This window comes from Phragmites australis, chromosome 7 (genome assembly GCF_958298935.1).
Source record: "Phragmites australis chromosome 7, lpPhrAust1.1, whole genome shotgun sequence".
NCBI classification, from domain to species: domain Eukaryota; kingdom Viridiplantae; phylum Streptophyta; class Magnoliopsida; order Poales; family Poaceae; genus Phragmites; species Phragmites australis.
This window is the reverse complement of record NC_084927.1, coordinates 9,311,525-9,336,258: the sequence shown is the minus strand read 5'-3', so window position 1 is coordinate 9,336,258 and position 24,734 is coordinate 9,311,525. Positions and strand designations below refer to the sequence as shown.

General features: G+C 43.2%; 2 protein-coding genes across 3 annotated transcripts; both read left to right on the top strand.

Moving 5' to 3' along the window:
• Positions 1–2,022: 2,022 nt before the first annotated feature.
• Positions 2,023–12,901, top strand: LOC133923961 (E3 ubiquitin-protein ligase UPL3-like). Of its 2 annotated transcripts, none has more exons than XM_062369288.1 (17): positions 2,023–3,125; positions 4,333–4,443; positions 4,675–4,791; positions 4,875–5,042; positions 5,116–5,277; positions 6,187–6,426; positions 6,538–6,659; positions 6,778–8,191; positions 8,997–9,089; positions 9,199–10,749; positions 10,886–11,113; positions 11,201–11,305; positions 11,418–11,498; positions 11,573–11,641; positions 11,722–11,850; positions 11,942–12,058; positions 12,617–12,901. In XM_062369288.1, the coding sequence occupies exons 1-17, from the start codon at positions 2,253–2,255 to the stop codon at positions 12,680–12,682; spliced, it is 5,646 nt and encodes a 1,881-aa protein (XP_062225272.1). In that variant the 5' UTR covers positions 2,023–2,252; the 3' UTR covers positions 12,683–12,901. The 2 variants fall into 2 exon arrangements, with proteins under 2 accessions (XP_062225272.1, XP_062225273.1); XM_062369289.1 differs by lacking the exon at positions 2,023–3,125 and adding an exon at positions 3,518–3,536.
• Positions 12,902–22,447: 9,546 nt separating this feature from the next.
• LOC133923960 (heavy metal-associated isoprenylated plant protein 27-like) lies at positions 22,448–23,464 on the top strand. The gene is made up of 2 exons (XM_062369286.1): positions 22,448–22,674; positions 22,800–23,464. The coding sequence occupies exons 1-2, from the start codon at positions 22,594–22,596 to the stop codon at positions 23,184–23,186; spliced, it is 468 nt and encodes a 155-aa protein (XP_062225270.1). The 5' UTR covers positions 22,448–22,593; the 3' UTR covers positions 23,187–23,464.
• Positions 23,465–24,734: the final 1,270 nt, after the last annotated feature.

The window sequence follows — 24,734 nt, the reverse complement described above, 5'->3', positions numbered from 1 at the left end:
AGCTTGTACGAAGTGGTACGTCGATGCCTTGTAGTCTTGGTGACTCACCGGCAACTTGAGCCAGAGTTGCTCAAGCTTGTTGACCTTCGATTTGGTGTGGAGCGGCGTCAAGACAAGTGTACGGGGACATGAAGACCCTTGCCTTGGTGGCTCAAGCTCTAAAGTGATCACGAAGGCAAGTGACCGGAAGAGAGGCTAGTGCTAATGTCATGCCTTTTGTGGCTTGGTAACTCATCCGGTTTGAGGCCTTGTCTTGGTGGCTTGGTGGTTCAAGAGTCGTGACTAGGTGTCGTCCAAGAGTATATCCTTGGTGGAGTCCAACGTGGACTAAAGATGGTATTTATGCCATCGATACCACAAGATAAAAATCCCTTATGCTGAGTTTGCTTTCTCTACTGTCTTTAAGCTTCCACATTTACATTCTTGCAATCTACCTTTGTGCATTCATTTTTCTAAAGTAGTTTACTAGGATTGGCTATAGGTTACAAACTTTTTGAGTGGCAGAATAGACACACTAGATAAATTTAGAATACATTTAGATAGAAATTAATTTAGGTTTATCTTATGAAGTTTTGGGAGCCAATTAGGTTAGATTTTTAAATATCCAAATTCAACCTCTCTTAGGATATCACCGATCTCTCACAGTTGGAGAAGATTTTGTGTAGTTCATGGATGACGGAATGGTCCCGGGAGGTGTTCTCTGTTGATTGCCTATGGAGTTTCCCAATTAAGATTGGCTACTATGTGTAGTTTCCACTGTTGTTTCATTTACTTGTTGACCCTCGAAGATCCTTTTTATGCAATTTTATTCCAATAAGTTGTGGATATTGTTTTGTTATTATGAATAAAATCACTATGAATTAAGATTGATTCATAGCTTAATGTATAACAAGAATAGAACTGATTCCTCAACCCAGTCTTGACAAATTGCTCATTAGAAGTCACATATTAGTAAGTCAAGAATGGGAGAACTAAGTGACGAAACAAGTAGTCATTTACTCATCGAGCTCTTGGGACCTTGGTTAGTGGGAATTATCAGGGTTTTGAATTTGATCAAAGGAAACATATAGGCTCATGACCCATTTCCCCTCCACCTTCGGCACACTTCCATCACCGCCCTCGCCCCACTCACCATCTTGTCACCTACGAGCCGCTGGCATCACGGCTGCTCGCCATGTATTCGCCTCCCCTTCCACTACTAGCAATCGGCTCTACCTTGCCGCACTACCCACTATTGCCTCCTCCCCATCATTCACCAACATCTTCAGAAGGAACAACCCCGTTTTGACCCTTCTTAACTAATGATCCTCTGTCATCCATGCCCGACTACACCCCTATCTCCTAATCCACTATCAGGCCGAATTGCCTCCTTTGACTTTCCCTTAAAAGCCACTAGGGGAGAGAAGAACCCCATAACCCTAATGGCCATCATTGGCTGCCGTCCATGCTAGGGCTATGTGGCGTGAGACAGAGGAAGTTATCAGGAGTGACACGAGGATGAGAGGAGGAAGAGGAAATTGTTGCAAATATGGTAGGATGTTGTACAAATGGGTCAGTCGATGTACAGTAAATACGGCATTGTCCAGCTATTTGGGCTCGATTCGTTAAGGCTTGCAAGCTTAAATGGAAAACAAACAGTTTGTGGAGCCGGAGCATTTTTTAGGCCATTCCCAATGGCTTCCCTTCGCGGACGAGATTCCCGTCGTGAAGGGATTTTCGTTTCCTTCAACACTCCAACGGTTTCCCTTCATGGTATCCTTCACGACGGGATTCCCAGGGTTATTCTTTTCAGAATAGGATTCTCTCTCCTTTCCCTTCGCGATTCCTCTTCGAAGGAAAACTGTTAGAGTTTAGAGAAAATAGAAAAAATGAGAACGAAGAAAGAATAAAAAGGAAACGAAACGAAGAGAATAGAATTAGCGATGGTCTTACAGCACTATGACCGCCAACCAAACACGGCCGCCCTGCACCCACGGGCCTGGCTACCGAACCAAATGTGCCCAAAGGCCATGCGTTGAGCAAGCCCAGCAACCTCGCCGTGTCAGACAGCGACCACTCGGTCTCCGGCCTCCGGCCTCTTTCCTGACATCACCACTGCCGAGCCATCCTCTTCCCCCAAAATTCCCAACCCCACCGATTCCTCCCCCACCCAGATCTCCTCCGATCGCCCGTCCCCGATGCCCCCTACCCCCTCTTAGCCCCGTCGCCGCCGCCGCTGCGAGGCGGCCGCTGCCCCTCTTTGCTCCCTTTGTATGGAAACGCGCAGCCGCAAGCGGGCGGAGGCGTCCTCTTCTTCCACGACCTCGTCCCGCTCGTCCAAGCGCTCCCGCCCCAACCCTAACCCTAACCCTAATCCCCCCGCCGCCTCCTCCAACCCAGCGCCTGCACCTCCACGGACGCGCCGCTCCGCCGCTGTCAGCCCCCTCTCCGCGTCTGCCCCGTGCCCTCCGATGGACTCCTCGGGCGACAACAACCCCAACCCTAACCCGCCGCCGCGACGCCGCGGCCGCCCCTCCAATGCGGACAAAGGCAAGGAACAACAGCAGCAGGAACCCTCCGAGAGGTCCAGGGTGCGTGAGGCCGAGCGGCTGCTGGGCCTAGGTTTCGACGGCATGGAGGATGACGACGACGCGGGGTTTGGGGCTGGGGCCATCCCTCACAGCCTTACCTCTGCGAGCACCGCGCTGCAGGGGCTGCTTAGGAAGCTCGGCGCCGGGCTGGACGATATCCTGCCATCGTCGGCACTGTCAGCCGCTGCCGCCGCGGCTGCGTCGTCATCATCAGCGTCTGGGCAGCTGAGTGGGAGGCTGAAGAAGATACTTGCGGGGCTGCGTGCGGATGAGGAGGACGGACGACAGGTGGAGGCGCTGACGCAACTCTGCGAGATGCTGTCCATTGGCACGGAAGAGTCACTTGGGGCATTCTCGGTGGACTCGTTTGTGCCCGTCCTGGTCGGGTTGCTCAACCACGAGAGCAATCCTGACATCATGCTGCTCGCAGCACGGGCCCTAACTCACCTATGTGATGTGCTGCCGTCTTCCTGCTCTGCTGTTGTGCATTATGGTGCCGTGCCATGCTTTTGCGCCCGGCTTCTCACCATTGAATACATGGACTTGGCGGAGCAGGTAGGCTCTACTTTGACACATTGCTTTTAGTACATGCTGCTTCTTTACCATTTTGCTAGATCCTGTTCTTTGCTTGGTGGGGCTTTTGTAGTGTATGTTTCATTGTGTTGGTGTATGAAACATCTACTAGCAGTCTATGCTCCCTTCATAGTTTGCAAGCATATGGAATTCCTGATGATTAGATATTAATTTGTGCTTTCCTGTATGAGTGCTATAATGCATAGATGAAGAAGTGAGGAACATAACCTTGTTGGTGGTATGCTTTTGTACCTGAGAAAAGCACTGACTCTGTAGTTATTTTCTGTTTCTGTACTGCCCTATCTCTATTAACCGTGGCTCTTGTGCACAAGTGGCAGTGGCCGGGTCGATCTCTCATTGAACGTCCAACTGTTTCATCTCCTGGTAAACAAAGTGAGGACAAAGGCCCAAGAGGGTTTCTATGCTTGCTTAGACTTGTTTCGCATTGGGGTTTGGCTTTAGCAAATATTGGACCCTTGGGTATAATATTTTCTTTAGCAATAGAGACTTCACTCATAAGTTATAAGACCAGTTGTTAACTTGGTGCACGCAAAACCCTCTTTTGCTGATATGGCATGGTCATTCTTTAGTGTATAATGAAGTTAGATAACAGGCCTTCTATATGATACTCTAGAGAATGAACAGAACAGGTTGTCTATCTGAAATATTTCTTTATCATGATCTGATTTCTCAGCTGTTCATGCTATTGTAATCCATCTTAGTTTGTGTTCGAAATTAGATGCTATTATTCATGTATCATGATTCTGTCTATTTTCACCTCTCTATCTGGTTGATATGGTATGGTCATTCTTTAGGTTTTTTTGTTTGTGGTCTAATTGAAAGCAGTAGAATTCAGCTTGATATGATCTCTTCGCAAATGTTACTCTAAATCATTTTCAATTCCTCTTTGCTGTTGAACTTAGTTGGACTCAGTACAACAGAACATTGAGAAGTATCACCTACGAACGTTCAAGTTGCTTAGAACAGTCTTGATGTTCTTAATTCTTCTGTAATGCTTTGGATAAATCGGTTTCCTGGTTTCTACTGTTGTTTGAACCCCTAGAAATAATCTGATGTCATTTAAAATACTACATATATAGATGCATGCATATACCACCCCTTCGTATTTGCATGCATTCTCTTGATGTGGTGCTAACAATTGCACTTGTGTATTTTCTTTGTTCCTTAGTCTTTGCAAGCTCTTAAGAAGATATCCCAGGAGCATCCAACTGCCTGCTTGCGGGCTGGTGCACTAATGGCAGTCCTATCATATCTTGACTTTTTCTCCACAGGTGTTCAGGTGATCACTCAATATGCTTTTGTGCTGCTTCTAGAATTTTGACATAACAAAAACTATGTTTTGTTCGCCCGTAGGAGTACTTGTCACTTCAGATTCTTTCAGCCCATTGGCCATAACATTTATGTTATCTCTTAACTTATTATTTTGGATTGTTTGCTTTTATTCTCTGACAAATAAACCATATTATTATTTTATTGCTTACAGTTGTTTTTGTTGATGGAATGTTTTCAGAGAGTTGCGTTATCTACAGCTGCTAATATGTGTAGAAAACTTCCGTCTGATGCATCAGATTTTGTAATGGAAGCGGTTCCACTGCTTACGAATCTCCTGAACTACCATGATTCAAAAGTACTATTGACATTCCAATCGCTGATTCCTTCATCATACCATCTATGTTTAAGATGTTGATATATATATATTTTTTATTCCAGGTACTCGAGCATGCTTCTGTTTGCCTGACCCGCATTGCGGAAGCTTTTGCTTCATCTCCGGAAAAATTGGATGAGTTGTGCAATCATGGATTGGTTGCACAAGCTGCTAGCTTAGTATCTGTTAGCAATTCAGCAGGGCAGGCATCCTTGAGTACATCGACATATACGGTATGCTTTGTTTTTCTTCTTTTTACTATTATCTATTCTGAGGTTGCCAAACTTAGGTCATACTTTCTTTCAGGGTGTGATTCGTCTTCTCTCAACATGCGCAAGTGGATCACCATTGGCAGCTAAAACACTTCTTCTTCTTGGAATAAGTGGAACACTTAAAGATATCCTTTCAGGTTCTGGGTTGGTTGCTGGCACAACTGTATCTCCTGCTTTAACAAGACCAGCTGATCAGGTGATAGTGTCTTTCTATGGTCAATAATGCTTTGCGGGAATGATGTGTGCTGATTGATGCCTAAATTCCTTGTTTATCTTAATAAGCTAAATCGATGAAGCTGTTTGTGCAATGCATCCTTGTATTTCAGATTTCAATCAGCCCTGTGCTTCAGATACATTCTTTAACTGTTGACCCCAACCCACAGTATCATCCCGATTACAAAGCCAGAGAAAATCCCAACATCATCCCTGCACAAGGAGCAAAAAGGTCCAATTCCTAAAAGACAAGTAGTCCCATTGCAATAAAATTCACACCGTTAATGGCACACTGTTCCAAACCTTACTTGTCTCTCAATACCAAAACCCATCTCTTTTGCCATCATTGTTAACTTCCCACATGCCCGAAGATCATCCATGTTTGCTCTCTTCAACCACGGCATGATGCAACAGTGAGAGAGGGCTTACTTGTGGGAGGAGTGCTTGAGACATCATATTGCATCTCATGAACAATGACACAGGGACGTGTCGGCACGACAAAAAATCATTTGGATACATGTGTTCTAATGAATGCGATGAAATAAAACCAAAAATTCCTATAATGCGTGTTTCTTATAATAAACTATTCCCTTTTTTATTCACAACTAAGAATGTACTTTTAATTTTGTAGTCAATGTACTATGTGGCACTGCCTTTTCTTTAATGCGAACACAAACATACAAGCCTAGAATATATTCTGTCATTTAGCACAAGGCAGTGGCTTTATTGATATGGTTAACTTCTAATCTGTGTTAAGCTGAATGTGTACTGTTACATGTAAAACTACAGACTGTTTGATAGTAGTTCTAGGCTTCTAGCATATTGCACACATGATTCCATTTGCTAATGATGCTAATATGCTAATGATGCTAATATGTTTATTATTACACAGATGTATGCGATTGTGAACCTTGCAGATGAGTTGCTTCCTCCTCTACCTGTTGGAATCATTTCTTTACCAGCGTATTCCCATGCTTCCACAAAAGGCTCTTCTCTAAAGAAATCCGCTTGTAGTAAGCAGGGTGAACCTAGTTCAACAGAAAATGAACTGTCAGGTCGGGAGAAATTATTGCATGATCAGCCTGAACTTCTGCAGCAATTTGGTATGGACTTATTACCTACCATGACACAGGTAATTCATTGTCGTTGGTGTATCATTTGATGTTGGCAATGCTAATGCTAATGTGCTATTACGCGGCATTGTTGTGACTATTATACTTAAGGACTTCTGTACCTTGACCAGGTGTATGGTTCTAGTGTAAATGGACCTATACGCCATAAATGCCTATCTATCATTGGGAAATTAATGTACTATAGTTCAGCTGAAATGATCCAATCTCTCGTTGGTGCAACAAACATTTCCAGGTGCTAACACAAAACCTTCAGATCTCTTTATTCGAGCAATCTCATGATGTTAGAAGTTGTCCTACAATGGCTTCCAAATATGCTTACACACAGCTAACTTTTGTGTTCACCATTGCAGCTTTTTAGCTGGCATTTTAGCATGGAAGGATCCACAAGTGCTTATCCCTGCTCTTCAGATAGCAGAAATTCTAATGGAAAAACTTCCTGAGATATTTTTAAAGATGTTTGTGAGGGAAGGCGTTGTTCATGCTGTAGAGTCACTCATATGCCCAGAGTTCTCAAGTCCAGTGATACCTCAAATATCACAGCTGGACAATCATGTTGATCCTGTTACATCTTCACGTTCTAGGCGCAACCGACGTCGAAGCAATGCTGTGAATACTGAAAACAACTCGCCAGATGAACCAAAGGGTTCCCATCCTGTGATTGCCAATTCAGCACCATGTGCGGCTGAAATTCCGAATAATAGTTTTCGTGCTTCAGTTAGTGGTCGTGCGAAGTTGTTCAAAGATAAGTATTTCCCATCGGACCCTGGATCATGTGATATCGCTTGTACTGATGACCTTCTTAAGCTGAGGACACTTTGTGCAAAATTAAATATGATCGCTGACACTGTCAAAACAAAAGCTAAAGGAAAATCAAAAGCTTTGGTGGGTAATAATTTTGATGTCTTATGTAATGTTGAGGAACAGTTGGATGGTATAATAGCTGAAATGTTGTCTGAGCTTAGCAAGGGGGATGGTGTTTCGACATTTGAGTTCATTGGAAGTGGAGTTATCACAACCTTGCTTAACTATCTGTCCTGTGGAACATTTGGGAAGGAAAAGGTGTCTGAAGCAAACCTACCAAAGTTGCGTCATCACGCAGTCAGGCGATATAAGGCATTCGTATCTGTTGCTATTCCAAATGATGAGGATGGGAATAAAACTCCTATGGCATTGCTAGTGCAGAAACTGCAAAGTGCTCTCTCTTCATTGGAACGCTTCCCTGTTGTGCTTAGCCATTCTGGAAGGGCATCAACTTTGGGAGGATCCCGTCTGGTGTCAGGTTTAGGAGCACTGTCCCAACCTTTCAAGTTGCGCCTTTGTCGAGCACAGGGTGAAAAGTCACTTAGGGATTATTCATCCAATATTGTTCTTATTGACCCATTGGCAAGTCTGGCAGCTGTTGAAGAATTCCTTTGGCCTAGAGTCCAGCGCACTGAGTCAGTCTCGAAGCCTATAGCGTTATCTGCAAATAATTCTGAATCTGGAGCAGCTAGTTCCACAGCTGGTGCGCCGTCAGTGCCTTCGTCAACTCAATCTGGCCGTCGAACTTCATTAAGGTCGAAGTCATCAGCTGCCACTAGTGGTGCAATTAACAAGGATTGTCAGGAGGGGAGCATAAATGCATCTAAGGGAAAAGGTAAAGCTGTTCTTAAATCGACTTTGGATGAACCAAAAGGGCCGCATACTAGGAATGCGACACGGAGAAAAGCTGCTTCAGAGAAAGATGTTGAACTGAAGCCATCACATGGTCACAGCACCTCGGAGGTTTGATAATCATGCATGCAGTCTTCCTTTCTTTGCTCAATATATGTACTGAATCCAACATAGTAACCAATGTTATGAAATTTAGCTTTAATTTCTTTCAATCTGGGTTACCTTCTTGACATCAAATGCTTGGTTTAATAATGCCTTCTGATGTTTACTCAGCTGACAGATGATTTTTGTAGTATAGTGATACAATAGCTATGCAGTTGCTGATTGATATTGCCTGATTATTCATCAGCTTTGGTGTATTTAATTTTATCAGTAGTTTGTTTTAGTAATTGCACTTTCAAGCTCTGTCACAAAATATAACTGAACACATGGAGAGCAAAACAAATGTACAGAGCTGTAGTGTTTCTATTTACCTTGAATTTATATTTTTATAGCCGAGCAAGAAATAGCAAGTGTTTTCCAGCAGTAACACTACCACTACAGATATGCCCGTTTCTCTAATATTTTAGAATTTGAACTGTGATATTATGTAATGGGCAGTGTGTTTTTGCTATATTGAACTATTTGATGGATACACAAAGTCACAAATATGAAATATCTTATATTTCTTTGGTTTATTGGAAACAGAAGATATTTCTGTAGTTTATTTTAAAATACTTTAGTGAAGTTTACAAGAAAAACACCTTAATGAATTCGTATTTAGACATTCATATGCATATTCGTTGACAAGTTCAATGTGTGATTTTCAGAAATTAAGTACATTGAGTGCCCTGTAACATTTGCACTATACATCCTGCAAATTATGCTGCATATATCTATCTTCAGTTGCATGATACAGCCGGTCTTATACCTACAGGATGAAGATCTTGACTCTTCTCCAGTTGAGATTGATGATGCTTTAATGATTGATGACGATGATGATGTTTCAGAGGATGAAGATGATCATGAGGTGGTATTACCAATTTATATTTACCTTTTGTTTCTGTTGCTAATTAGTACTGGTTTAGGATATAGTGGGAATTATTGGGAATTGAGTGAATTTTTGTTGAAATCCTCAGGTTCTCCGGGGGTCACTTCCTGCATGTGTTCCCGAAAGAGTGCATGATGTAAAATTGGGAGATGCTAATGATTCTAGTGTTGCCTCATTGGCAAATGATGACCAGGTACAGCCCTCATCTTGTTCCAGTACAAAGAATACTTCTAGCAGGGGCCTGGATGCTGCTGAATTTAGAAGTCCAAGCACATTTGGTTCGCGTGGTGCAATGTCATTTGCTGCAGCTGCCATGACTGGGTTAACTTCAGTAGGTAGTCGTGGTATTAGAGGTAGTCGAGATAGGAGCGGCCTTCCATTTGGAACTCGTGCAAATGAGCATTACAACAAATTGATATTTACAGCCAGTGGGAAGCAGCTTAACAAACATATGACTGTATATCAAGCTGTACAACGGCAAGTAGTTCATGATGAGGATGATGAGGACAGGCTAGGTGAATCTGATTTGCCCAATGATGGAAGCCGCTTCTGGGCTGATGTATTCACTATAACATATCAGAAGGCTGATAACACAGTGGAGAAGGGATCTGTTGGAGGCTCAGCCCCAGTGCCAAAATCTTTCAAATCAGATTCTTGCACAATATCGTCTGAAGCACAATGTACTTCTCTTCTTGATAGCATTTTGCAAGGAGAGCTTCCTTGTAATTTAGAGAAATCAAACCAAACTTACAATATCTTAGCACTGTTACGTGTGTTGGAGGGCTTGAATCAATTATCTCATCGTTTGAGACTACAGACAACCTCTGATGATTTTGCTGAGGGAAAAGTTGCCACCCTAGATGGGCTATACAATATTGGAGCTAAGGTACCCTTGGAGGAGTTTGTCAACAGTAAGTTGACCCCAAAGCTTGCTCGGCAAATTCAGGATGTTCTTGCACTGTGTAGTGGCAGTTTACCATCTTGGTGCTATCAGCTGACAAAAGCTTGCCCTTTTCTGTTTCCTTTCGAAACACGGCGACAATACTTTTATTCCACAGCTTTTGGGTTATCTCGTGCATTGCATCGTCTTCAGCAACAACCTGGTGATAATAACAACAATGCTAGTGAAAGAGAAGTCCGGGTTGGTAGATTGCAACGCCAGAAAGTTCGTGTTTCTCGTAGCCGTATCTTGGATTCTGCTGCTAAAGTTATGGAAATGTTTTCCAATCAGAAGGCTGTTCTAGAAGTTGAATACTTTGGTGAAGTTGGAACTGGACTTGGTCCAACTTTAGAGTTTTATACACTCTTAAGTCGTGACCTGCAAAGGGCTGACTTAGGATTATGGAGATCTTATTCTCCCGATGATTCTGGAATGCAAATTGATGGGAATGGTGATGATTTAACAGCTAAAAAGCTTGAGTCAGATTCACCTGTTGAGAGAAGGAACTTCGTACAGGCACCTCTCGGTTTGTTTCCGCAGCCATGGCCACCTAGTGCTGCTGCATCAGAAGGTAGCAAATTCTTTAAAGTTGTCGAGTATTTCCGCTTAGTTGGTCGAGTGATGGCAAAAGCATTGCAAGATGGAAGGCTTCTCGATTTGCCTTTGTCAACAGCATTTTACAAACTTCTACTTGGACAAGTAAGCATGGAAGCCTCCTTGGGCCAGAATTAATTTATGTTCCATTTCAAGTACTTTGTTTTCTCTTATTGTTTTTTCAAAAAAGAGAAAAATATCTGCCTTTTCACTATTGACTTTACAAAATTCGCTTCAATAGGAACTTGATTTGTATGATATACTATCTTTTGATGCCGAGTTTGGAAAGATATTGCAAGAACTGCAAATTCTTGTTGAACGGAAGCGATTTCTGGATTCATGTTCTAGTGAGAATAAAAAAATAGAAGAATTATGTTTCCGTTGTGCTCCTATTGAAGACTTATGTTTAGACTTTACTCTTCCGGGCTATCCTGATTACAGTCTCAAGAAAGGTGGAGAGAATGCTGTGGTAAGTATGGAGCAGCCTAGTTTGGTACTTGTTTAGCTTTTACTTCTAGTATTGCTGCAGATTTACTCCTTTTTTTATTTTCTGTAGGTTAACATTTACAGCTTGGAAGAATATATTTCTTTGGTAGTAGATGCTACTATTAAGACTGGGATAATGCGGCAAGTAGAGGCATTTAAAGCTGGATTTAATCAGGTCCTCTTTTTTTTATTTTTTTCTGATTCATTGGCATTTTTTTGTTAATTAGGTGTTGCAGAACTAACTTGCACATTTTTGTAAAATATTTCCTATGTATTTCTCCCTTCAGGTATTTGACATATCATCTCTCCAAATATTTTCTCCTCAAGAACTTGACTATCTCATTTGTGGACGCCGCGAACTTTGGGAGGTAATGCTCAGTTGCTCAGTCTCTTTGTTTCTATTGTAGTTATTTTGACTCCTGAACAATTACACATTATGCAGCCGGATACACTGGTTGAACATATAAAATTCGATCATGGTTATACCTCTAAGAGTCCTGCAATAGTCAATGTAAGTTCCCCTTGTTTGCAACTTTATAATATATCTGAATTTCCAAAGTTTAATTGGAAGTTTCTGCTGGTGTATTGCAGCTACTTGAGATCATGGCAGAATTTACTCCTGAGCAGCAGCATGCTTTCTGCCAGTTTGTGACTGGTGCTCCTAGGCTTCCACCTGGTGGTCTGGCTGCCCTAAATCCTAAGCTGACTATTGTTAGGAAGGTAAGTTGGTTATCTTTAATCATGTTTTTATGTTATGCTGGCCTGCCCATCCTCTTATTATTGAAGTTTTTAATTTTGGTTTGATTTCCAGCACTCTTCTGCGGCAAATACATCTAATGCAACTGGAGCAACAGAGTCTGCAGATGATGATTTGCCTAGTGTTATGACTTGTGCTAATTATCTTAAACTTCCACCGTACTCAACCAAGGTATGCTTCTTTCTGCTTTCTGGTGAATTTTTGTTCTACTTCCCATGTCTGTAAACTAAGGATTCAAAAACCCGGTCATGGAAAAACTGGAATATAGCCTGTACCAGTAAAACTGGTCCTCCACTTCAAGAGTTTGAACTATCAAAGTTTGAATTATGTTTAAAATACTGTAATGTACTCAACCAAGAAAACTGGTCTTCCACTTGACAGTTTGAACTATCACAAAGTTAAAACTAAAATTTTAATGTGGCCAGTGCCTACCTGGTTTAACAACCTGGCAGATTACCACTTGGAAGTCAGAACTTTTTTCCTTTGTTGTGGGTGGAATTACCATTCATTGCTTGAAATTCGACATCCCACAATTTTCTTTGAACTTTCAAGAGTTTCTGTACATAACTCATACCAATGTATGTGAATGCTCGTACTAGCTGTATCTGTCAAAAACAGGCCAAAACATACTTCCTTTGTGAATATTTACAGTGCTAGTGGTGCAGGTGCCCATCCGTACTGCTAGTTACCACCCATCTGACTTTTGCTATTCTCGGAACATTCTTGCAGGCCATTATGCAAAAGAAACTGCTTTATGCCATCAACGAAGGCCAGGGGTCATTTGATCTTTCATAGGCTCAACACTAACATAGATATTGGTCCACCGAGAAATTTGCCACATTGTTGCGCAGAGTTAGTTTCTACCAGTCATGTATGACATAGGTTGAAATCAGCTCCCCAGCCGAAGGTTTGGAGCACATATCTTTAGGCTGTGGATGTCTCCCCCCGGGCTAATTTCACTGTATATTCTTGCTGATCCTTATAGTTAACAATAAATAAATTCTTTTTGCTTGATTTTCCTTTTTACTCGATGTTTGGTTTATTTGCCTTCCTTTATGTTTTGCTTGTAAGTTGTAATAACCAGATTTGCGAGAGCTCATAGACGTCGTCAGTACATGGTTGACACTTGTGATGATTGTTTTACGATTTGGTAGCTACACAAGTCTGCTCGGTGCTGTTAACAATCTATAGATAATTTATACAGAACACCTCAGTTCAGTAGTAATCCTACATATTGGTTTTCAACAAACATACCATTTGTTACAATTACAAGTCCCTCAAGCCTCTCTTTGGAAAATGATTATGAAATACAGTCCCCTGGATGCTACAATGAAAACTCAGAGTAGCATTCCTGCTGTAGCCTCCAATCTCACGGATCCAATCGTGGATTTTTTTGCCTCCATGGAGAGATCCAATCTCACGTCCAAAGAGAAAATGGCTGATGTCCTGCTCTAGCCAAACATGACCAAAGTCTAAAGAAGACATACTGTTGTCCGTCCTAGACCTGACGCGGCTTAACAAATACAAACTATGGCAAGGCTACTCGCGCACGTGTCAGCCCACGTCACCGAGTTCTGTACTTCACTTCTAGCCACCCCGTGGATGAGAGGCAGGAGCAGGAGTATCACCTCATCCACCCCATGGATGAGAGGCACGAGCCGTGCCGGCCATGCCTACCGAAATGGAAAATTCAGAGCCCCTTCCCGTCGTTTTCATCTGCCAGGAAGCGGCAGCGAAATTGTGAACATGCGATCCACTCGGCAAAACGACAGATCACGAATCGGTGGTCATTGTCATACGATCAGTCGGCCGTGCCGTGGCTTGTGTTGAAGCCAATAAAAACTTATCAGCCGGAACAGAGAAAAGATGACGCCGTGCACCAGTCGCTAAGCTGAGGCGTCGTGTGGATATGGCAAGTACTCAGTAGTCCTTTGGCCTAACTGATGTGAAATTGTGCCGTGTGGTTACAGTATGCATGGGAGAATTGATGGTGCTATGGTGGCAAAAAGAACTTCGAGCATTGATCAGTGTTCACCAATGGTTTCAGTATATGGCTTTTGATTCCTAGCTCGCTTCCCATTATCCTATATGCAGGTGTGTTTATTTGTCAGACTTGGTGTGTGTGACGAATGCTAGTGGAGTGTATGGTGAGATGGGAAAGAGATACTAAAAGCTCTTTTGTTTCGATTGTTCAAAAAATTAGTTAACTATATTAAGGATCGGATATGTAGTGGGCTGAACCGCAAATATCGACGTGGCTTATTTAAGCAGATGATCGACGGTCGATATGGCTGTACAGAGTGCAGTGATGGTCTTTGTTCCTCGCCGAAGTTAATTTTCCATGTTCCAAACCTGGCCTTTTAGATAATTATTGATACATTTAAATTAAAATAATAACTGATCATATCTTTTTTCGAAAAAAATGATAATTCTTATTGCGACCCTAAACAACAGGGTGCCATATGAAACATGTCCTTGAAGTCGTATTCCAATGAGAATATTCCCGTAAATTGGACGTTTTTTTTTACTTGCATTTTGCAGATTGTTATAAACCATTTTTTTCTCTATTCAATAATTTTCTCGCGACAAAGCAAGCCCAAGTGTCTCTGACTGGTCGAGAAGCTTGCGAGAGCAGCTCCATTGCAACTATGGAAAGCAGATTACGTACTAGTAGTAAAAGAGAGCTACAGCACTTTATAAGCACGCTGTGTTTACCATGAAAAATTACCCTGGTGACACCCCATGCCCAGCTGCCGTCCGCATGACCGTGTACATGATGGGGCGCCGGAGAGGTAACATGATCCGTGCGTGACGCACATCTGACGGCGAAGAAACCAAAGGAGCAAAGGAAGAAAGCAGCTGCACTCGTGACGCGGGGGTGGCAGACGCGTCCATCCCGCCTGCGTATCCGCGGGAAGGGAGTGTAATGGCTCCTGAAGGGCTGTACCCACCTAAGCAAATTATGAGGCTCCAACCACTTGTCAGCTTCTTTCATGCTACCAAGGTGGGTCGGCGATTAAACAAAACGACCACTCTGCGGCCGCGAATCTGCAGACACTGTAGTGAGTCGACCAGCGCTAGTCGTCCAAGCTTAGCAGGACGCCTCGGATGCAGGGGCGAAGTTCGAGATGGCAATGGTCCTCAAAACCCGGAAGCCAACGGTAATTACTCCATTAGATCTACATATGGGCCAATTTTGATACAATGGGTCTACCAACGCGCAAAATCACCATACATAGGCTGAAAGAGAAAATAGGTCTACTAACACGCAAAATCATCACACATAGGGTGAGAAGGACATAGGCCTGTTCTATTACTCCTAGTATCCGTTTACTTCTAAGATCCCGAGTTCGTATTATATGCACCTCCTAGCCCAAATTAGTGATCTATTGGCCCAAAAATATTTGTATGGTCTACTCCCAAGCTTCATATCACATAAAAGAGGGGTAAGAAACCCTACCTATTCCCCACTCCTTCACCTCACCTATTCCTCACACAAGTGAGAGACAAATGTGAGAGAGATGAGAGAGACATGGAGAGAGACTATGGTTATCCGCTTCGGGCTCCATAGCGGCGCTCTCCAGCTCCACCAACGACGATGACCAGTGATGCTTCTTCCCCTCCTCATTAACCTTTGTTGTAGCTTTGCAGCTAGCCTCTACTAACCCCTCCTCGTTCGACGGTCCCATCCACTCCCGAAGGACCGCCACCGCCAATTGTCGGCCACCGCCGGATCAGAAGGATGAGGATAAGGGCGTGGCAAAGGAGACCTGCCAATTGCTGCTTTGACCGTTCCACCACCGCCTCCTCCCGTTGAATCCATTGTCGTTGCCTCTGATCCAAAACACCGCGTGGCCAAGCCCAAGTCAATTGCTTCTCCGACTCTTTTGGCACCGCCACACATCCAAGCCGCCACCGCTGCCGCCTCTCCCAAGCACCACATGCCCAAAACTATTAGTGCTAACCCAAAATGGTGCCTCTTGGAGCCTACTATAGTGCAAAAAAGGAAAGACCCCGCCGGCCTCCCATTTCTCCAATTCTGGCATTGCGTCTGGCTGCAATATCCTACAAAGACCGAGTAAGAAAACGTAAAGCCTCAGTTTTGATTCTTGCAACTTTTCTACACTGTAAGCAGTAGGAATTTTTGTAAGGATGTAAGTCTAGTTAGCTAATTGAAGCCAGAAAATCGAGATGCTATATATTGGTAATTAGAATGCATGGCTGTTGTCAGTAGCGAACCCAGAATAAAAATGACCGGATGTCTCACATATTAGGCTAGAGATCTGGGTGTCCCACTTGTTAAGTTAGCGGGTGTCATATGAACATGGTGCATACGATGGATCACTATAAAATGAAAAATTATCTGATGTCCTGTGCACCCCTGAACCCCAACGTGGGTCCACCCTTGACTGTTGTGATTCCATTTCAGAATACAAGTTAGTTTCTCCATCATAGACTTTCATTGTGAAGCTTTATCTCTATTTTATAAAATATATTATCTTAGTTGGTTAGTGAAATTTCACACCCCAAAATTCCAATTTTTGGTTGTGAGCATTTTAAAATAATAAAATAACATTTTTTTTTCCTGAAATCTGAAAGTATTTCAAATAAATTTTAGAGTTTAATAAGGATTTGTTTGGTGTGATAAAAAATGTATTTATAAAATATTAGAATAGGTTAAGGAATTTCAAGGTTGGATAAATCCTTGCTCCTTTTTTCCAATATTATCCAAGATCCCTTTATTAATTTCTTCTATTTTATATCTTGTCACCATTTCTCTAAAGCTCTGAAGTTCCTTATCTTCATTTCTCCCTAATTCTTTACTGTACCAAAGATGGCCCAAGCTGCCCTGTCCCTTCTTCCATCTCTAGATCGGGAGGAGGACATGAACAAAGCCATTCGCCTTCCCGACTCCATGGCTGCACATAGGAGCTCCCAAAACCGATGAATTCAATATGCACCCGTGCTATTTAAATGTCAATATTGAACATGTTGTCCTCATTCAATCCCCTCATCAATTTTCTCTTTATTTTCCTCAATTCATAATCAAAACTGCCACTTTAATGGCCATAATGGCAATTGAAGCCGGCTGCCAGTTACTCCTCGTCACCACCCTCGTCTTCTCGCGAAGTTTCGGAGTTCAAGACAGCCACAAATGTAAATTTTGACAATACCAAAGTTGTAGGTCTCGTTGAGAGCTTCGATTTTCACCTATGGAAGTCCCCATTTGGGTAATGGATCTGAGAGTTATTACCCCCAAGATCAGTGTTACGTAGTTAAGGCTGAATTCAAATAGTTTTTATTGTGGCACAGTTTTGGAAATCAAGATGGCATTTTCAGAAGTCAAATGAATACCAAAGATGTAGATCTTTTCGAGTATTACAAGATAGAGTTTGAAAACGTCCAATTTGGAGTTGTAACGGCAAATTTATCGTCCTTGAACAGAGCCATCCATTTCATCTTCAACCCATTCCATTTCATCTTCCACCTCCGGACTTTCCCCCTCCCCATTTCGTGGCCAGCCGCACCCAGGCCATCAATAGGAGCTCCACAACCTCCCTTGCCCCTTCCCATTCCCCCAAAATCATAGCCACAGCTACTGCTCTGCCTGTGCATCGTCGTCACTGCCGTTCGCCGCCGTTCCGACAAGTCATCACCATGGAGGAGCTGCCCCGTCGTCCCACCACCGTCGACGATGTCTCTGTGCTACAGCATGTCGTCAACACCGCCAATGATCCTCTCCGTCCTGCTCGCTGGACAACACCACCGGTGCCACATGTTGTCGCCGCCGGTGCCATCGTCGTCTCCGTGAATTCTTCTTCACCGATCGTCGCAACAAGGTGAGGACCCAAACCAGCCCCTTCCCCTCCTCTTTTTCCCTGCATGTACGCCATTTCTGATCCCTAACCGAACCCCGAGCCTAGCGAAAGCCCTCGCTACGCCGCCACGACCGTCGCCGTTTCGGACAGCCACACGGCCGCCGATTCATCAGCGTTCCCCTGGTCGATCTGAGGTCAGATCACCGTGCCCTTTGACCAGCACGTGCCCCTGGATGTCCCACACGCCCTCACCAACCCGTTTGTCAATTAGAGTCCCAACACAAATGGGATCATGATCGCCATGCCCGGTGCCCAGTCTGGAGTTCTGCACATGCAACACGGGTTCAGATCACGTTCCCCGGCGAACTATCACTCCAATCCACGAGTCCTTTGGTCGAGATGTGCCCCTGCTAGTGCTCTATATCCTCCCAAAATCGGTTTGTCCAAATCTACAACAGAGCCCCTATTCTTGATGTCGCAATTCATGTTGCCCAGTCCCATACAAGTTTTGCGTACCTAGAATATTAGCTGCTCCTCGGCGAACCGAAGCTCCAATCATTGATCCCTTTCATAGAGACATGCCCCTGGTTATCCTCAACAATTCCTAAAAGTAGTTCGGCCAGAAGAGCACCGACGCTGATGATTTTGTAATCGCTACACCGTTGCCCCCATGTCTGTGAGGGTTCTGCGTGTGCACCCAGAATGCATTCATGTTCCCCATCAATCCAGGAGCTGTTTGGACGCACCGACCACGTCAAGGTGTGTCCCATCACATCTTTTATGCGGCTACATGAGGGTTTGGACAAAAGGCACAAAGTGGTTTGGACAGTGAAAGGACTAAGATCTAAATCGTTTTACGGGATAATTTTTTGGACTCTAGGTGATAGAACACAACTATATAAAGGGGAATAAACGAGATTACCTAACAGGCAACCAAAGCTCTAAAACCACTTTGATGGATGTATTGGCCCGATCTTATGAAAGGTTTGAGATATGTCAATTGGTGGGGTTTCGATGTTGATGATCCAAAGGCTCTGACCAGAACAAATCTTGAGAACCCTTGCAACCACTACATCACTACTCTGTGTTTATCAATCATGCTAAACGCAGTTAACCTTACTAAGAAGGTTTTCCCTATAAGCGAATCAAGAACACAAGCAAGAACATGATAGATGTAATCTGAATATTGCTAATTACCAATGAAGAATACAAGTTGGGTTCCACAAATCGATATACGGTGAAACTGTCTAAAACAGAACAATCTAAACACAACCCGAGTCTAAACTATGATGACTACTAAATATATATAAGGGAGATGTGAGGAGGTCGACCTAGGGTTGTATGGTCATGGGGAGGGTGCACACAACCTGGACTTAGACCCCGACACACTTACAAGGCCTGACATGGCCCAAAATGGTGATATAGCATCTTATTTCATCGACTTTGATTGATTTCTAAGGAATCTAAGGGTGGGACCAAATTTGTTGGAAAGTGTTCATCATAAGCTTTTCAGCAAGTACAAGAACACTTGAATTAAACTATGTATGCAAAAGTTATACCTATTTTATTGACGTATTATCCACAGACTCCGAACAAAATTTGGAGTCTGATATAAGAATGACTTGGAGTCCGATTAGACTTAGCCTTCGAGGGGTGATGCATAGATGATGTTGTGATGCTTCTCCTATATTCCTAAGCAACAAACATCACAAGAAGTTAGTATCATCCTATCTTTTACTAAAAAAGCATGAACAACGAGGAACGAGTTCATCTAATGGTTTAATTGTCTTGTACGTGCATGTCTCGCATGTGCTCTTGTAATTGGTACTTGTATATCTTGATGAGTATTAGTGTTGCACGTATCTGAAGGAGTAATATCCTCATCATTACTCGTATAGTTTCCTGATTGAACGCGGTAGAAAATTTTAATTTGTGCTATCGTAACCTACATGCTCCCCAACAAAAAGGGACCCCTCAACGCTAGTCAAAGACCTCAAGTCTAGAGCCAATATCGGTGAAACTCACATTGCTTTAGCTTTAGTAGGCTAGGCTAGTTAGGCAAATCTAAGCGATCTAATTAGACCTTTGAGTTCTAATTAGATCAAAATTCAGAGCCAAATCTGTCACCATCAAGATATGCCAACAATGATGCTTGTATCAGTTACATTAATGAAGTATTATCTACTTTCATGTTAATTTAGCGATTATATTTTATCTCGATCCTAATTATGATGAGTATGCTTTTTTCTTCAACTAGTTCATGACTAGTTGACTAGCTAGTAGAATAATTATGGTGATTAGATCTATGAGTCAAAATAATCATGATATTTAAGGTATAAGCTAAGCATGTACCTTGCTAGTCTTCTCTAGGCTTAATCTTGTTGGAATATCTCTGGTATATCTAGGTTTTCTATTGGTCTTATAGACTTTCAGGAGCTACCTAGCATTTATTAGCTACGAGTTTACAAGCTTAGGTTGCATTGACTAAAAAATGAGAGATTTGAATTATCTAGCTATGATTTTGAGTTAAAAGAGATGTATATATGGTCAACTTGTGTCAATTACCATTGATGTTTAGTTTTACCCCGATACCTGTGCACCCCCAAAGATAATGTAGGTTCGCCTATGCTCGGATGCCCTCGATGCTCCCTTAATGTAATACTCCAACCTGTTAGCAGCCTAATAGTAATGTTGGCCCATATGACCCAGAAGTGTTGTTAGGTGATTTAGTACCACCTTGATAATTTAGGTAAGTGAGGGCCAATATATAAGCCTTAGCATTTCAAATATATCACCTCTTAATTAACACTTTTATATAAAGCGAGTACGAAGTTGTAAGAGAGATGCTTTGTATATATGGGCTCACCCCCACAGGTGAGTTGTGCTAAAAGCGGATTTTTGACGGGAGGTGTTACAAGTGTTACAGAGCATCAACCCTCGCTGCACGTGTGTGTGAATCGGCCCGCTGTTACATCAAGGGGTGTTTCTGGTCATGTACCTTGTATGCGGTGTGCTGCCAGGGGCGCCAACCCTCAAGGTGAGGTGAATGTAATACCCTAATCCGTTAGTAGTCTGGTAGTGGTGTTGGACCATATGATCCAGGTGTATTGTGAGGTGGTTTAGTATCACCTTAGTAGTTTAGGTGGGTGAGGGTCAGCATATAAGCCTTGGTGTTTTAAATATATCATATTTAGGTTAACTTTTTTACACGAAGTGAAAATAAAAATATAAGAGAAGTGCTTTTTTTTATATATAGAGAGAGAAGTAAAAAGGTTAATAGAGCTAAACACAACGAGATCCAGCTTAATAGAGCTAGAAGCTAGAAGCGAATTTTAAAACCCCCCGGCCACCCACATCGCTGCCTTGCCAGCTTCTTCCCTGCCGCCAACGAGATCCAGCTGTTGTCCTTGCCTCACTCCACCTCCGATGAGAATCTCCGCTACATCCCGGGTTCCCGCCCACCCTCCATCATCTATACCCTCTGGATCCAAGCATCCTCTCTCTTTTTCCACAATATTCGATGGTAACCACCATATATATTAAAGAGTAACCTTTTTCAGACACCGTCATGGAGAGAAATGACATGATAAAGCCACTTACATCTTGGAAATGAAGTATAATGCCGTTGTATCCTAACCAATACTGTATCTTTATTAAGAAAAACAAATATTTTTAAACAGTGACTTCGGAGGAAGAAAGATCAATACTCTCTTCATTCTCAAATAGACATTGTTAAGAGTTGTGCAGTCAAATTTTATAAATTTTAACCACTAATATATATAAAAATATTAATATTTGCCATATAAAAATGTTATTAGTAAATTTATAATAGAAAATCATTTCAAATAATTATGTTTTAATAACTTTGGATAACAAATATTTAGAAAAAGCAGTGATCAAATGCTTGCTTTGGAAATCAAACCGAATATCGATAAGTAAAAAAAGAACAGATATAGTATTGTAAACCAAAGAACAGATAATTACATGGTGAGCCAACCTATCACCAGCCATTCATTTTTGGTCGGCTGGCAGTTGCTTCGTAGGCCACGAGGTTTAGTCAATAACGAGCATGCAGCTGCCTCGAAGCTTACCGCCATAACAGCGGCGTATGGTCACCATGACTCCGGTGATTGACCACCTGGCCATGCCGCATGTAGGCACCCCACGTGGCACTGCCTCACATGGCGTGTGAGCCCCAGCACCGCCATTTCCTCTCGTCATCGTTAGACCAATTCCGATGCTACTTTCTTAAATATATTAATTAGATCTCCAATTAAATAGATGATATGGTAAATAATTTAAAAATAAGAGAGAAATAATTTATTTTTTAAAGAAAAAGCTAGTTCTATAAGCAATAATAGATAATTGTGAGCAGGGCAGAGCCAGACTTACCAACCTAGCTAGCCTTCGGGGCCCTAGCCTTGCAGCTCACTGTCTTGTGTGAACAGTAGCAAGGACATGAACAGCACTCTGAGCGCCACCGCCCCTCTGTCCGGCCCCTGCCATACAGCTCTGGCTCCACAATAAATTACTTTAAAAGATATAAAAAACTAATATTAAGAGTGATGTCACTCTCTCTACTCTTAAACATCACTAACAAACAAGACCTTGCCTACACAGTAGCACCGTTCACACCTGAACAAATATCTCCGCAGATCCGCGGGCCCACGTGTCGCGCCGGTAGTGGATGCAGCCACCGGCTCTGATGCCTATATCAGAAGCCTCCAGCTCCCAGCTCTCTTCGCATACTGCAGTTTTTAGCAGCTGGAACACATACCAGAGCGGCAGAGCGTGTCTCTTGGTGGCCTCTTGGGTTTATTTTTGTTGTTTGTCCAATCTAGCAACCGATCTGGTGATTTGAAGGCTTCTAGCGCTTGAGAAGCTGCGATGGGCATCGTCGACGTTGTCTCCGAGTTCTGCTCCTTGCCGAGGACTCGCCGGCACCTCAAGAAGAGGAAGCAGTTCCAGGTACTGATTGATATGTGTTTCAGCATGCATGTATACTCTTGTCTATCCTGCTGACTGGATCAGTGCTGGGAGAAAGTGTGGATTGATTTTGATGGAAACTTCTGGGTTGTTTCTTGTTCAATCAGACGGTGGAGATGAAGGTGAGGATCGACTGTGAAGGCTGCGAGAGGAAGGTGAAGAAGGCCCTCGAGGACATGAAGGGCGTGAGCTCCGTGGAGGTGGTGCCGAAGCAGAACAAGGTGACGGTGACGGGACACGTGGACGCGGCGAAGGTGATGCGGCGCGTGGCGTACAAGACGGGCAAGCGGGTGGAGCCGTGGCCGTACGTGCCGTACGAGATGGTGGCGCACCCCTACGCCGCCGGCGCCTACGACAAGAAGGCACCGGCCGGGTATGTGCGCAACGTCGTCGCCGACCCCACCGCCGCGCCGCTCGCCCGCGCTTCCTCCACCGAGGTTAGGTACACCGCCGCCTTCAGCGACGAGAATCCCAACGCCTGCTCCGTCATGTAGCTAGCTGCTCGGGTTGGAGCTGGCCGGCCGTGCTTGGTGGCCGGTGTCATGTGGAGTGTGGCCAGGACCTGTAGGGGGGGCGTCTTCCGCTCTTGCCTCTTCGGAGTAGGAGTACTCGTTCCTGTTTCTTTAGGTAGTCGTTGCCTTGTTGGTGTTGGGACTTTCGTTTTTTGTTTTTCCCCTTTTTCTAGCTCTTATGTTCCGATTTGATGTAAAAGATGTTTTTGATTTGGTGAGGAGGAATCTTCAATAGTAGTAGTATTGTGTAAAGCTGCAAATTCCGTGGTCCTCGCATGCAATGATTGATTCTTGGGCGACAGAGACGGGTAAAATATCTTAGTCATGAGTGCGTTTTGGCTATGAATTTGAGCTCGACCGCGCGTAGTGAGACGTCGATGATGCATTATTTCCGGTGGTTGCAGGCTTGTGATATGTTTGTTGAAAACTGATACCCTTTGGCGCCTAGTTTTATTTGGTAGGTAGTCACGCTGAAACAAATCAAGTCTAGAATCAAATAAAGGAGGGAAAATTGATTATATGACCAATCTTTAATAATATATCTGATGTTTTGATTATACATCTCACAGAGACTATAAATTTTTTTGTTACATGTGTAATGATTAAAAGATGATCAATTTCGAATATATTATTAAAGTTTGATTAACTTTAAAATATATAATCAATTTCCTCAGTAAAGGAGGATGATGCCACCAGATCGTCTCAGGTACTGCGTGCATAAATTGAAACATTGGAACGATCAGGGTTCAGCTTAGGTTTCGCAAAGTTTCAACAAAGTTTAGCATCAAAACACTATCAATGATTTTCAGTCAGTTTTTACATTTGAACTAGTTTCCAGAGAATTCGTTGAAGTCGCGACCATGATTTAACATTTTTTTTTTATCAAACTCGATTATCAGGAGAATTTCGTCAAAAGTCTCTGAGCAAGATTCATACATTTTAGGCGCACCGGATCACTACAGTCCCACCCGTCACGCTAGCCTGGTCTCACCACCCGTACTCGCTCCGCATGTTGCGTCATGCCCGAGATGGGGTAGAGGTTTGGATGCGATGGGTCGCCTATGGTTAAGGCATATATTGCCCCATTGGATGAATCCATTGCGGTCATCTCTAGCAGCTATCTCAAATTTTCATCCTCTAAAACACTATTACAGCATTCCATATCACTATTACAGCATTCCTTATTTTTTCATCTCCAGCAGCTACCTTATTTTCTATCTTCTACTCCTCTTTTTCTCTCTCCGGACCCGCTGTCAGCCTCTGTAAACAGTACTGCTACAGTACTGCTACAGTACTGCTACAGTAACAAACATTTGTTTTCTCCCTTCGGGCCCACTGTCAGTCTCTTTTAGCACTGCTGCTACAGTGTCGCTACTGTACCGCACTGTATCCACTGTAGCGCACTGTAGCACCGGATACCGACTCTGCTGGAGATGCTACAGTACCCCGCAAAATCACTGTAGCAGCCGTATCTTAAAAATGGAGATTCTGCTGGAGATGGCCTAACAATCGGATGACAACTGCTAAATA

Coding starts and splice junctions, on each gene's coding strand:
- LOC133923961 (XM_062369288.1), top strand. CDS start 2,253: ATGGAAACGCGCAGCCGCAAGCGGGCGGAGGCGTCCTCTTCTTCCACG. Junction 9,090..9,198: donor AGGATGAAGATGATCATGAG/GTGGTATTACCA, acceptor TGAAATCCTCAG/GTTCTCCGGGGGTCACTTCC. Junction 11,499..11,572: donor GACGCCGCGAACTTTGGGAG/GTAATGCTCAGT, acceptor CACATTATGCAG/CCGGATACACTGGTTGAACA.
- LOC133923960 (XM_062369286.1), top strand. CDS start 22,594: ATGGGCATCGTCGACGTTGTCTCCGAGTTCTGCTCCTTGCCGAGGACT. Junction 22,675..22,799: donor AGAAGAGGAAGCAGTTCCAG/GTACTGATTGAT, acceptor TTGTTCAATCAG/ACGGTGGAGATGAAGGTGAG.